The 14325-nt window shown below is 37.4% G+C and overlaps 1 protein-coding gene across 2 annotated transcripts in view; it reads left to right on the top strand.

Moving 5' to 3' along the window:
• Nucleotides 1–3627: 3627 nt before the first annotated feature.
• The window catches only part of TMEM38B (transmembrane protein 38B), a 48180-nt gene continuing 37482 nt past the window's right edge, over nt 3628–14325 (top strand). The window contains exons 1-2 of one of the 2 annotated variants that reach the window (XM_057313644.1): nt 3826–3910; nt 12351–12498. Coding sequence is in view for 1 of the 2 variants with exons in the window: in XM_026506069.4 (XP_026361854.1) it covers nt 3799–3910 (112 nt within the window). In the remaining variant the exon portion in view is untranslated. Of the gene's footprint in view, nt 3911–12350; nt 12499–14325 lie in introns of both variants that reach the window. The other variant, XM_026506069.4, reaches the window with a different exon arrangement.

Genomic DNA, 14325 nt, shown 5'->3' on the forward strand with positions numbered 1-14325 from the left:
CATGCCCTCAGAGGGGAGGGAGGTGGGGGAATGGGATAGACCGGTGATGGATAGTAAGGAGGGCACGTATTGCATGGTGCACTGGGTGTTATACACAACTAATGAATCATTGAGCCTTACATCGGAAACCGGGGATGTACTGTATGGTGACTAACATAATATAATAAAAAATCATTAAAAAAATACAAAAAAACCCCAATAATATTTCAAATGAAAAAAAAATTAGTGGCATCCCCATAATGTTTGTACAAACAGAGGCACAGACGGCAAAAAAATTATTTATTTATAATGGTAGTTCTGAAGGAGGGGCATTTTCGCCCCAACCTTCCACTGGACATTTGGCAATATCTGGAGACATTTTTGCTGTATGTGTGTTACTGGCATCTATTGGGTAGAGGCTAGGAATGGTGTTAAACATCCTATAATGTATAAGACAGTCCCCACAAGAAAGAACTGTCAATAGTAGTGGTGTTGAGAAAGCTGGTTTATAAAAATTAGTTTCACGTGTTTTTGAACTCAGATGCTTGCTTTTTAGTCAAACTCTTCTAGATGTTCATACGAGACCAGCTTTACTTTCTAATAGATAAGCAATATTTTATAATACAGATTTGTTTTTATCTGCAATGATTATGGAACTTTGTAAACTGCTGCCAAAAGTCAGGAAAAGTTTGAATTTTCACACGTAATGCCCCCCAGTCTTGCCTTTCTCTATTACCAGTTCAAAGCCTTTCTTCCTTTCATTGCTCATTTTCTTCTATTCTGGATTTTTTTATTAGACTAAATAACTGAAGCACTGACCAGAAGCAAATACAGTGCCCATATTTATGGATAGAATTTGTCTTTTTTTAAGATTATAATTTCATTTCCCTTAGATTAAAAAAATTTTTTTTCTTTAGACTCTAGGCAGATGGAGACCCAGCTTTTTCTCAGTTTTTGAAATGAAACAAGTTTCAGATTATCAGGAGAGCCTGAAGTGATTCATTTCTTTCTGTTGGAATTAGTCTGCTTAGGGTAAGTAAAATGTTTGATTTATCTGCTTTTAAAAAAAATCTCTGATGCTTTTTATGTTGTCCTATTGGTATTAATAATTAATTTAATTATACTGCAGAATGATAGTGGCATAAACTATCATTGGAGATGTTGTAAAGATTACTTCACATATACTACTTTTGAAGTCCAAGGACAAAACACATTATTTTATGACATTTAAGATTGTCAAATGTAAAACCTTTTGGGAAATAATATCCAAGTTCTGCCCCTAAATTCATAACACTACAATTCCAAAGATAAAGGAATGTACAAAAAGTATGGAAAGAATCAACTGAAACATGGAAGTATAAATAATCACAGGTATTGCTTTTTTCCTTTAGTTTTGCTAAAGATCTAAAGACCTTTCTCTATGGAAAGTACTTGCTTAGAAAACCACGTAATGAAAAGTTTTTTTTAGCAAGTCTGTTCTTTCTTTTTTCTTTCTTTCTTTTTTAAAATAAGATCTTTCATTTATTCATTTGAGAGAGTGAGAAAGAGAGAGAGAGGGAGGACGAGCAGGGGGGAGGGTCAGAGGGAGAGGGAGAAGTAGATTCCTCCTGAGCAGGGACCCAGATAGGATGTGGGGCTTGATCCCGGGATCATGACCTGAGCTTAAGGCAGATGCTTAACCAACTGAGCCACCCAGGTGCCCCATGTTCTTTCTTTTCTTTCTTTCTTTTTTTTTTTTAAAGATTTTTTATTTATTTATTTGACAGAGATAGAGACAGCCAGCGAGAGAGGGAACACAAGCAGGAGGAGTGGGAGAGGAAGAAGCAGGCTCATAGCAGAGGAGCCTGATGTGGGGCTCGATCCCATAACGCCGGGATCACGCCCTGAGCCCAAGGCAGACGCTTAACCGCTGTGCCACCCAGGCGCCCCCCCATGTTCTTTCTTGATAAGTAGTAAAATATAGAGATTTACTACAATTTTCCCACCTTTTGAACACTTAGTGTTTAGGAAGGGGCCTCTCACATCCAGCAAAATGCCTGGTCCATAGCCGACACCCAAAAAACATTTGTTAAATGAATTAAAACAGACAAAATCTCAGATTTTTAAAAAATTAGTTTAAGTCTCCTGTGGCGGTGCACACTCCCACAAGGCTCTAACCCATCTAGCTGCTCATCATGTATTTCCAGTTTCCTGGTGCCAGCATGACCCGTTGACACATCAAATAAAAAAATGTGCCAAACTCGACTTGTGTTTTTCTTACCCAAGCCTGCTCCTCCTTGTTTCCTATTTCTTTGAATGTAACTATAATCCTCCTACTCACCCACTCTCCATATCCTTTGGCAGGTTGAGTTAACATCTAGCTTATTCTGCTTCTTTTTTATTTAAGGTTTTATTTATTTATTTGACAGAGAGAGACAGCCAGCGAGAGAGGGAACACAAGCAGGGGGAGTGGGAGAGGAAGAAGCAGGCTCCTAGCAGAGAAGCCCGATGTGGGGCTCGATCCCAGAACATTGGCATCACGCCTTGAGCCGAAGGCAGACGCTTAACGACTGTGTCACCCAGGAGCCCCCAGCTTATTCTGCTTCTATTGTATGTTTCCCCATCTCAGTCCCGGCTCCTGTTGTCCTCAACCTCTACTACCTTTTGCTGGGACCAGTGAATACCCTTTGGTTTTCCTTGTCTCTAGCCTCTTCTCACCAATTTATTCCTAAACTTATTGGTTGATTGCACATTACCACCCCTCGCCCCCCATCAAAAAGGGAAAAACCCAGTTTAGTATAACGGTTAAGATAATGGATTCTGGCTTTGATTTTGTCTGAGCATAATGTAGTGAGCAAGAGCTTAGACTCTGAAGCCAAACCGCATAGTTTATGGTATGCCATTCAAGGATTTTTTTTTTTCCAACCTCATTTCTCACTTTGTAGTACAGCCAAAATACCTCCGTCTATCACTTCTAGCCTGTAAAGGCCAGTTCGCCTTACCGCTTCCCTGAAATAGTCTTCCTCTTCTAGGAACTGCCCTAGCATGGCACCTACCCTACTCACTAACAGCTTTGTACAAATTACCTGTGACCTCAAACTTTTTTTTAATCTCTTGGGAAAACACACGCTTATTAAGGGCAGGATATGCTTGTATTCTTTTTTATACCGCCATTAAATCACGGTGTCACTTGCACATTACGGTTGCTTGAGAAATGTTAGGTGAATCAATTTGAAGACATTAATCCCACTCTGAACCTCTACCTTTCTGGACTGCATAGGTTCATCCGAAATCATGGAACTTTATATTTAAAAGGGTGAATAAAACATGTAAATTAAACCCTTAAAGCTGACGTAAGAAATTTCTTGAGGACCCAAAAAGAGTCCTCAAGACTTTACATGGGTTACATTATCATTAGTTAGTATATTAGAAGTTTTAACAGAAAATTTTAAAATAGTTCTTTACGTACTCGCTTTAAAACAATAAATGTGCTAATGTTAACATAAGTAATGTATTTTTAAATTCATTATGGATGTTATATTCATCTGCCCATTCTCCTGGATCTGGCACAGCTTCCAGCACAAAGATGCCAGACCCTTATTTGGAGAACCAGACCCGGCCCTGTGGGAACATCTGGGAAGCCGCTCGCTCCGCCCATTCCCCCGGACACGCGGCCCCGCCCCAAAGCGCGCCGGCTCCGGGTCCCAGGGCGCACGCGCAGAGCTCCTCCAGGACGCGCGGAAGGGCGCGCGACCACGGTGGCCCCCTCCCCCACATTTCGCCGCGCACGGCAGGAACCCGTCGCCCGGGCTGCTTCGCCTGTGGGGGTCCGTCGTCGTCATGGATTCTCCGTGGGATGAGCTGACCCTTGCCTTTTCGCGCACGTCTATGTTCCCCTTTTTTGACATCGCCCACTACCTGGTGTCCGTGATGGCGCTGAAGCGTCAGCCGGGTGAGTGCGGGGAGCCGCAGACTGGCCCCCTCGGGGTACCTCTCACGGAAAGGACGGTCTGAGTCGCCTGAACGGCCGAGCTGCCTCTGTCCCAGAGTCCTGTAGTAGAGCTGGAGGGGAGCCGCGAGCCGACCCTTCCGGCCCCTCGAGCGCAGGTGGGGAAACTGAGGCAGGGAAGGGAGGTGGCCCCGGTACTCGTCAGAGGAGGCACGACCTCGGGTCCGCGACGTCGCGTAAGGGGCAGGTGACAGAGAAGCCTCTGCGGCATTTCGGAGCCCGGGTCCTGCTTGCGCCCGCCCAGGATGTGCTTGGTCTCCCGGTGGTGCCACCACTTCCTTGGAAAGTACAGTATTTAAAAGTCACCTGGGGACAGAACTCCCGGGGACAGCAAGTGGGACTTGGTCACTTGGAACAGTGAGTAGTTCTGGACTGTTCTGCAGTCCTGAAAGTTGTATCAACACTAAAAAGCCTCAAGCAGGCACGCCACTATTACTCATAACGCAGCGCTTTGTCACCTTGCTTAGCATGCTGGATAAAGTGATTGTTGGAAGAGAGTGGATCCCCGTTTTCCGTCTTATGAGTGACACAGTCCAGAAGTCACTATCTGTAGACTGGTGCTAGAGTCTGAATACAGCGTTTTGAGTTTTTTTTTAGTATATGGCCAAGGAGCTATATTTGTATTTTCTTGTATTTTACATTTAGGATATGTTTACTCCTGTATTGCTTTATTTTTGCAGTTACTCTGTTTGCCTTTGGTTTTATGGATCTCTTCTTTCTTTGAGTTCAGGCATTTATTTTCTTTTCCTACTTTCTCCCTGTTCATGCTGCCTGGTCCTATAGAGAGAGTTAATGAGTGAGGGCTTGAGGAGGTGCCATACCTCTTATGGACTGTTTTTTGTTTTTGTTTTTTTTAAACTGTTTGGTCTCGGAAATATTTTTCATTTACATTGATGTTTGTAGCTCCGTCTAAAGCATTGTTTGGTAGAAGTTTTGACCTGGAAAAGGTGAATATTGTATTAAATCAGGACAAGTAATCTGCGTAACAAAGTGTTTCCCTGATTTGAAAAGAAGTACATTGTCATGCCATAGTCAGTATTTGAAATTTTCTTGTATAGACTACATCAGGTTCTCAAAGTGTGGTCCAGGAACCCTTGGGGTTCCTGACACTTACAGGTCAAAGTTATTTTCATAATAATATGCAGATGTTATTTGTCTTTTTTACACTAATTTTCTCACAAGTGTACAGTGGAGTTTTCCAGAGGCTACATGACCTGTGATACTGTAACAGATTGAATACAGAAGCAAATTAAGATTCCAGCTCTTTTCTCTTTGAAGCCAGATATTAAAAGAGATTTGCTAACATATAAAACAGTGGGACTTTTCTCATGAAATGTTTTTTACTTTGGAAAACAGTTATTTTTCATAAAGAATACATAACTTATGTTAACATGTAGTACAGTTATTATTTTTAAAATGAAAACATAAGTACTACTTTAAAATTTTCTCAGTTAATAATTTCTAATATGCTAAATATTGATACCTGTAACTCAAATAAAAGCTCTTTGGGGTCTTCAAGAATTTTTTTTTCAGGTCTGACTTTTTAAAGGTTTAATTTGCATATATTATATTCACCCTTTTTATTAATAAAGTTTATGATTTTGGAAAACACAGACATGTGATTACCACTACTATGAAGATATGCAATAATTGTTTCATCACTCATCCCAGATTCCCTCCTGCCCCTTTGTAGTCAGCCCTCTCCCAGGTCCTGCAACCATTCATCTACTCACTAATTTTTAGGGGTGCAAGGACTCCTGAGACCAAAACATTTGGGAAGCACTGGACTAATTGAATGCTAAAACAGTATTACACATGGTGTGAAAAATATTTTATATTCCAGTACCAGTGCTTATAAACAGGTAAAAATGATAGAATTCATACAAAGGAGTATACCTGTTTAAGCTTTTAAAAGAAATGTGTTGGACTGCCTGTTTCTTCCACAGTATTTGCTTTTTTCCCCCCTGCTGTTATAATTCTTAAATATTTTGTCATCCTAATGATCAGAAAAATAGTTTTCATTTGCATCTGTCATGGTTGCTGAGTGTGTGCTGCTTTAAGTTTAATGGCTGTTTGTATTTCTACTTCTTATTGAGTTGATCATATTGTTTTTCCTATTTAAATTATAATGTAATACATTTTTTAAAATGATAAATCAGGGGTGCTTGACTGGCTCAGTCAGAAGAGCATGCGACTCTTGATCTCAGGGTTGTGAATTCAAGCCCCATGTTGGGTGTAGAGATTACTAAAAAAATAAATAAAAATTAAAACTTAAAAAAATGATGAATCATCCTTACATTCTTGGGATAAACTCTATTTGTTTGAGGTATCATTTTTGTTTGAGGTATTATTTTAATTCATTAGGGATTTTGATTTGCTAATTCCTTACATAAATTTTTACTTAATTGGCAACTTTTCTTGTCCCCCATTGACTGATTCTCTAGAACTTAGACCAGTAGTACAATAAAACTACTATTCATCCATGTAGTACCAGGATTCTTCTTTTTGTTCTCTCAAGCGTTACTCCTTGAGACTCTTGACTTTTGGAATGTGCTCTACCACTGCCAATACCTCACTCTTCACTTTCCTACTATTTACATCTTATATGTCTCTACCTAGATCTTAAAAAATGCTAGTGGAGACAAGAGGGTAAAGGGGATTAACTCTTTCTTTCTGTGGTGTGAATAAGGACAGCATCCTTTTTTTGTTTGGTTTAGGTCGTAGGCCTTCAAATCCAAGGAAAGATGATGGTTTTCCCTTCATTTACTTTTCCACATGACTTGTGCTTCAAGCAAAGACATCAGGGTATTTAATAAATTGGATTGTTTTCTTTCTTTCCCTCCCTTCCTCCCTTCCTCCCTTCCTCCCTTCCTCCCTTCCTTCCTTCCTTATTTGACAGAGCACAAGTAGGCAGAGTGGCAAGCAGAGGGAGAGGGAGAGCCAGGCTCCCAGCTGAGCAGGGAGCCGGATGTGGAGCTTGATTCCAGGACTCTAGGATCGTGACCTGAGCCCTAAGGCAGATGCCTAACCGACTGAGCCACCCAGGAGCCCCTGTTTTTTTATTTCTTAATTTACCTTCATTTGTAAATAATCAACTTTAGTTCCTCCTAAACCCTGGCATCTGATTATCTATGGTTTTTAGTTTCGGTTAGTAGGATAGGTTTTGCTTGTTTTCCATTTTCCTGGGTATTTTATTAGGAAGTTGGAAAATGCTGCCTTGAGGGGTATTAGTCAGAAATCATTTAACAAAAAGTTTACATCATCAACTGTAATCTCTCTTCCATTTTTAATCTGCCTTCTCTCTTTTCTTATTTAAATCTTCATTAAAATGAACATATTTCTTCAATCATGCATTCATATCCAGTTGCTATTTTCTGTAAGACTTTCTGAAAATTTAATCTACAATTATTTCTACTTGATTTTTACACACAAAATCTATTTTTCCCCTTAATTCTCCTATCACTATTTTGCTAACCTCTCTTGAATCCCAGGGACTTCGGTTAAGCAAATATTTATTGAAACTCCACTGCATTTCAGGCACTATATTAGATATTGAGCATACCAAGATGAAAGATGTTGTTGTAGCCCTAAAGGAACTCATCTGTGCTATTGTCTTCTTTTTTTGATAGTATCCATAGGTTTTGCTACCTTTCCTATACAATAATAATATTCATTTCAGATACATGCAAAAACATTGTAGTATCTTAATTCTTATCCTCACATCACTTTATGATAGGTATTATTGAGCTCATTTTACAGATGAGGAATAGCCTTACAGGAATAAAATAACTGTATTATGTCACATTAGTTAATAAATTATGGAGCTAGGTCTTCGGCTAATTCCAAAGTTCTCAAATATTCTGTGCTCTCTTTTTGCAGGTCCATTTAATGTTTCTGGTTTCTCAATATTTAGCAATTTCTCATTAAGCTTTCATTTGACATGGTTTTATTCTCCCATGATTTCTGTCATTTCCTTTTTTTTTTTTTTAAGATTTTATTTATTTATTTGACAGAGAGAGAGAGCACAAGCAGGGGGAATGGGAGAGGGAGAAGCAGGCTCCCCCCACTGAGCAGTGAGCCCAATGTGGGACTCGATCCCAGGACCCTGGAATCATGACCTGAGCCAAAGGCAGATGCTCAGCCAAATGAGCTATTTGCATATCACCAAAGAGTTTTTCCTTTGCTTTTAGGAATTAAATCCAGGAATAAAGCTTATTATTGTGTCCCGTTCTAATTTGTGGGAAATGAAAGGATTAATATGTCAAGAATTTGTCCGTTCTGATGATTCTGTTTTGCTGTCTTTATGAATCCACACATAACAGCGTACAGAAAAGTACAAAAATTGTAAATGTATAGCTCAATGAATTTTAAAAATGAGCACATCTATTTAATCAACATCTGGAAAAAAATAGAACATTCATGAAACCCCAAAAGCCCCTTTTGTTATGTGATGTTATAAAAAGTGACAGTTTGTTCTGCCCAGTGACGGTTGGAAAAGGATGTCTCAGAAATGGCAGTTCACAGTTTGCTTCTGTTTGTTTAGAGAATCTTACTTAAATATCTTTAATTTATAAGTGAAAGAGTATTTGATTGACATGACATAAAATAGTGGTCAGGGAGTGTGGTTTGGTAGAAAGAACTCATAAAATCAGGAGACCAGTGTTAAAACACTATCACTAACTGTAGTTTGGGATAAGAGCTTTAAACCCAGTATTTTATTTGTAGAGTGAACAGCTAAGCAGTGTCCCCTCCTTAGGAGTCTCAGTTTTGTTTCTAAAGAGATGTTTTTTCAAGTTTCTAAGTTTAAATAATTTCAACCAATCCTTTGTTTCCTCAGCAGTGGTAAACTGCTTTCTGTAGTTGATACCTCTGTGATACCATAGTATTTACTTTTTACCTTTTCAACAATCTAGTTAACAATCTTATACTTAATGTGTTTATAGTAAATTCCCCCTATTAAAATAACCGTGTATTTTCTCTTTCCTAAGTAGACTCTGACTGGTACCGAATCCTAGCAGTGGAGTTTAGCTTCCTACTTTCTGGTTTGCATATGTCATGTTAGGATATCTAAAGTACTGGCTACTTCCTGCCCATAGATCCAGTCAGTGAAATGTCATCAGTGTAGTGGGCCAGTGTGATGTATGGATTCCCAATATGATCAAAATCTCTGTGGATTTTGTTGTAGAGCAGGAGAGTTGACATAGACCTAAGGCAAGACCCACAGTTGTGTACTGTTTGCCTAGCCAGGTAAAAGCAAAGTGTTTCTGGGGTTCCTTGCAAATTAATATGGAGAAAAACAATTTGCTTACCAGGTTATAGGGGTTATGTTGTTTTGTTCCAGTAAAAGTACTGCATCTTGAATACCAGCTGCAGTTGGAGTCACTACCTGTCTACATTTATGATAATCCCCAGTCATTTTCCAAGATCCATCTGCTTTACATATAGACCAAATAAGTAAGTTCAGTGGGATATGATAGCTATCACCACCTTTTCATCTTTGGTGTTTTTGGTTATGGCACCCATCTCTGTGGTATTGCTTTTTAAAAATACCTTGAGAAGGAGAAGAAACTCTAGGAGCTTCTACTTGAGTGTTTCTACCATACTGATCCTTACTCCATAGATCAGAGAATCGATACGGGCTTTGTGTCAGTTGCTGCCTCTGTCTGTTCTAGTTATACATTGAGGAACTGGGGAAATAACCACAAGGTGGGTCTATGGATTTACTTGGCCCACTATGATTCAAACTTGATCCAAAACTGGAAGGAGAATATGACTTTATTTTCTAGCTTTCATTTCATAATGAAAATATTTTGATGTTAAAGTCCATAGGTGATTATGAGTGCTTCAAAACTCATATACTTTGAATTAGAGTAAGGCCTCAATGTGACAAATATTGCTAAGAGCTTTGGGGAAAATAATTCTATTTCTAGCATAGCACAGATATCATAAATCAAGGTAGGACAGAGAGTTTTTTGTCTTTTAAATATCAGCATGTTAAAAATAAAATAACACAACTTAATTAACACAGTTTGTTAGCTAAAGGAATACATCTTTGTTTTAAAACTGAGAAAAAGATTAAAGCTATCATATTAACTTTTTTCCTACTGAAAATTATTTACATGCTGGAAAGATATACAAGCTGTTTCTGGTTAACTTTCTGTATTTTCACAGTTTAACTTCACTATAAACTAATTCTGGTACTGGTATGATATATACAAAGGAACATAACACCTAAAGAAATTTGTCATAAGATTGCCTTATACTGTAAAATGTGTTACCATAGTGTGTGTACCGAAGAGAGCTTTATAGAAAAGCCAATTTGAGTTAGGGAAATTTTTCTAGCTGACATAATTTTGAAAATTAGGCAAAAAAGATTGATGTGAGGGGGACCCTTTAATTCTGTTCTTTTCCTTTCTTTTTTCCTCTAATAAAATCTTAATATCACTGATTTAAGTCTCTTAGGGTTATGAGTAGTCTTTTAGAGCTGTGATGTTTTTTCATCCCAGCAATAAGAACTCAAAAGAATTAGGTCTTGGGCTCAGAGAATAAAAGCAGCCCAAGGGTCACATTTTGCCTGCTTTCTCTGTGGGTCGTGATCAGTCCATTCAGTAGATAAATCAACAAAGTGTCTGCCGTGTACTAGGTAGTAAGTGTGTTTTTATGTTTATTTCCTTATTTTAATCTTTATAAGTTATGTATTATTCTAATTTTATGAAAGTTGAAAGTTAAGCCAAGAGGGTTTAGTGGTCCTACAAAGACATCACAAAACTGGTGTGTAATTACAGATGCTTCTTTGATTTGTGACAATACAAAGGGAAATTCATGGTAGTAAAACCGTAATATTTGAGCGCTTGAAATACTTCAAATACATTTTTCTGTCATTCAGTACATTTATAGAGCCCTACTCTGTACTAAAGTCTCTTAGAATTTTAATAGGTAAGAACTTTGTAATGGAACTAACACTTAAAAACAAAATCTAGAATGTGATGTCCTAAGAGGAAAGAATAAAATGTGCAAGTTGAGGAAAAAGGAAAGTTATTTTGATAAACTTAATCAGAAATGAATTTTACATGAGCACATCATTTATATGAAATCATTTAGTAAATTTGATTCGGATTGTTTTAATGGTCAAAGGAAAACCTGGGTACATTTGAATTTGGCTGAGTCAGTGACTGGTATCAGATGGGTGAAGGTAATGCTAAATCTCCATTAGAGTAATACCAAGCAACACAGAGGACAGACCCCAGTGAGTATTCCTGACTGTCTGTTTATTCAGAGCAATCAGTTACCTTAGAATGTGTTCTTCACAGTGACTGTGCTGTGATGGGCCCGTTATGGCTCTCATGCAGTTAGAACTCCCATTTCCAGAACGCTTTCCCACGGCTAACCAGTAGGCCTGAGAGAGAGAGAGAAAGAGAGAGACATACATGCACGGTAGGTTTGGGAGAGAGTTAAGAGTAAGGGGGGAAAAGGGGTGTGTGTGTGTAAACAAGCATAGGAAAAAAGTTTGAAAGTTGTCTCAGACAACTCAGAATAGGAGTGTGATGGAATGGCAGAAATGGGAGAGAGTAATTTTGCTTTTTATTTTTATTTACTTATGTAATAATAGTGATAAGCTAATATTTAGTTGCTTACTATGTGGTAGGCCCCCATTCTAAGTGATTTCAAAGTACTCACTTGTAGTTGATCCTTAGTTAATCCTTACAACAACCAAGTGGTGTAGTTACTTTTTTCTTTACCTCTTCTGTGTGTGTGTGTGTGTGTTTTAAGATGTGGGAAAGCAAACAATTGTTGAATTCACACAAGTGCTGGTGCCAGGATTTATATCTGAGCAGTTAAACTCTAGAGTCTGTACCCTTAAGCACTCTATATTGCTTTTTTTAAAAAAAATATTTTATTTATTTATTAGAGAGAGGGACAGGTGCAGGCAAGTGGGGGGAGGGGCAGAGGGAGAGGGAGAAGCAGACTCCCCACTGAGCAGGGAGCCAACCCTGGGCTGTATCCCAGGACCCTGGGATCATGACCTTAGCTGAAGGCTGACAGATGCTTAACTGACTGAGCCATCCATGTACCCCTCTATATTGCTTTTCAACACGAAGATGGTGCAGGATGGGAGCTAATGACCCTTACCTAAAAAAAAGGTTATACTCATTTATTAGGCTGACTGACCAATGTTATAATCGGTTACCACCGTGTGCTGCTGTATTGCCCATACACATATTGAGGTAGGTCATAATCTTATGTGGGGGGTTGGCTTTAAAGATAGCATGATCGTGTATTATCAAAATAATTCTTGAAAATTCTTAGGTTTAGGGGAAATTGCTACACTGAAGATTGATGTCCTGTCTTTTAGTACATTTCTTATAGCTGATTTTTCTTCCAGATTGGAACAGGTCACCATTTCTTGAATTATCTCCAGATGCATATCATTAAACCTTGGCATCACTTCACTTGACAGGATATGTACACCACAGAAAATGCACATCTGCCAACTCATGTTCACTCCTGGGCACATTTTGTTGTGTGAAATGGTGGGTTGCACTATTTGACTTTTATCTCCTTCTTTTTTTTCCTGAGCACATACAGATGAATTCCTATATTAATACAAGTATGATGATGTTACTGTACTGAGCTCACACATACATTTATGTAGTTTGTTTTGTTTTTGCATAAGTGGGCCTTTTCCTAAGAGATAACAACAATTAATAGTTTGGTTATATATTCTTGCAGACTTTCTTTTATGTATTACTTATATATGTACTGATAGAAATACATGGTTTTCTGTTTTCCCCCTGTAAATTATTTCTTACTGTACATATTGTTTATATACATGATTTTTGTTTCACATCAGTGCATGTGAAACTGCTACATTCTTTTAAATAGACGCATTATATTCCACAGAGTGGGTGTGACATAATTTGCTAAAATTTTGTTTATACAATTAGTAAATGAACATTTTATTTAAAAGAATTCAAATATGATTAAATAATATAATCAGTAATTAAATAAATTTAAATCCTTTTTGACCATCCTCCCAAATCCTAGGCTTTCTCAAGAGATAATAACAGTTAACATTTTTGTGTATTGCAAATCCTTTTCTGTGCATTCCATGTATATGCATGTACCTATAGAAATGTATAGTGTTTGCATTTTTGCTCATAAATGATTCCAAAAAATAAAAAATAAAAAAATAAATGATTCCATGCTGTCATATTGGTGTTCAACATGATTGTATTTGGTTGTTTTTACTCAGTAGCATGTTTTAGGGATCTTCCCATGTTGATATGGCTTTATCACACTCTTGATTGTTCCTGTATAGTATTCCATAGCACAGATGATCATGGTTAACTGTTCTCTGATGATGGTTGTTTAGATTGTTTTCATTTTTATCACAGCATTATAAACAACACTGCTTTAGTATTCTTGTATGAAATTTCTTGAGCACTTGAGTCAGTTTTAAATTAAAAATTTTGATTTATACTCCCAAATTATTCCTCAAAATGACTTTTTAATACTCTTACAGTAGTATATGAATTTCTTCACACCTTTTCCAACTAATAAGTTAATATTAATAAATATTAAGCTGTAAATTTTTCTGCCAATTGGATGTGTGAGAAATATAACATCTTTTTAAATTTTGTTTTTCCTTGATTACAGACGACTTGAGGGAGGACTTTGTTTCTTCGTGTGTTTATTAGTCATTTATATTTCCCACTTTGTGACTTGCTCATTTTTCTCGTGTTTGTTGTCTTTTTCTGTTGATTTATTGGAATTTGCCTTATACACTATTCCAGACTTTTGTCATATAGAAGTTTTAAATTTTAGTGAGGTCAAAAAATCTTTTCTCTTATAGCTTTATTCAGGTTAAATACTTTTCTTTCTGTTCTTAGATTGCTAGATTTTTTTTTAAAATCAGGAATATTGAATTTTTAAGTCTTTAACTGTCTAAAGGGGAGATAATAATTTGTTAGTATAGTGAATGTTTTAAATGAATTTTTAAATATTGAATCCTTTTTAGTTCTTTGGATAAAATATACTTGGTCATGTTTTATTATCTTTTCAAAAAACGACTGATTTCAATTTGTTATTAATATATTTGTCCATTATACTCAGAGTTAGAATTACTGTGTCTTCTTCCTTTCCTTCTTCCCTCCCTTCCTCTTTCCCTTCCTCCTTCCTCTCTCTCTTTTTTTCGTTATTTATAATTTTTGATGTTGGGATTATGTTGTTTCACAGAATGATTTAAGTTTTTCTCCTTTGCTATATTCCATAATGGTTATATAGCATAAAAATGAGTAATCCAAAAATATTTGGTATATGTTTTCCATTAATTTATCGGGGTTAGCACCTTTCTTAAG

Source organism: Ursus arctos, unplaced genomic scaffold (assembly GCF_023065955.2).
Source record: "Ursus arctos isolate Adak ecotype North America unplaced genomic scaffold, UrsArc2.0 scaffold_18, whole genome shotgun sequence".
In the NCBI taxonomy this organism is placed as follows: domain Eukaryota; kingdom Metazoa; phylum Chordata; class Mammalia; order Carnivora; family Ursidae; genus Ursus; species Ursus arctos.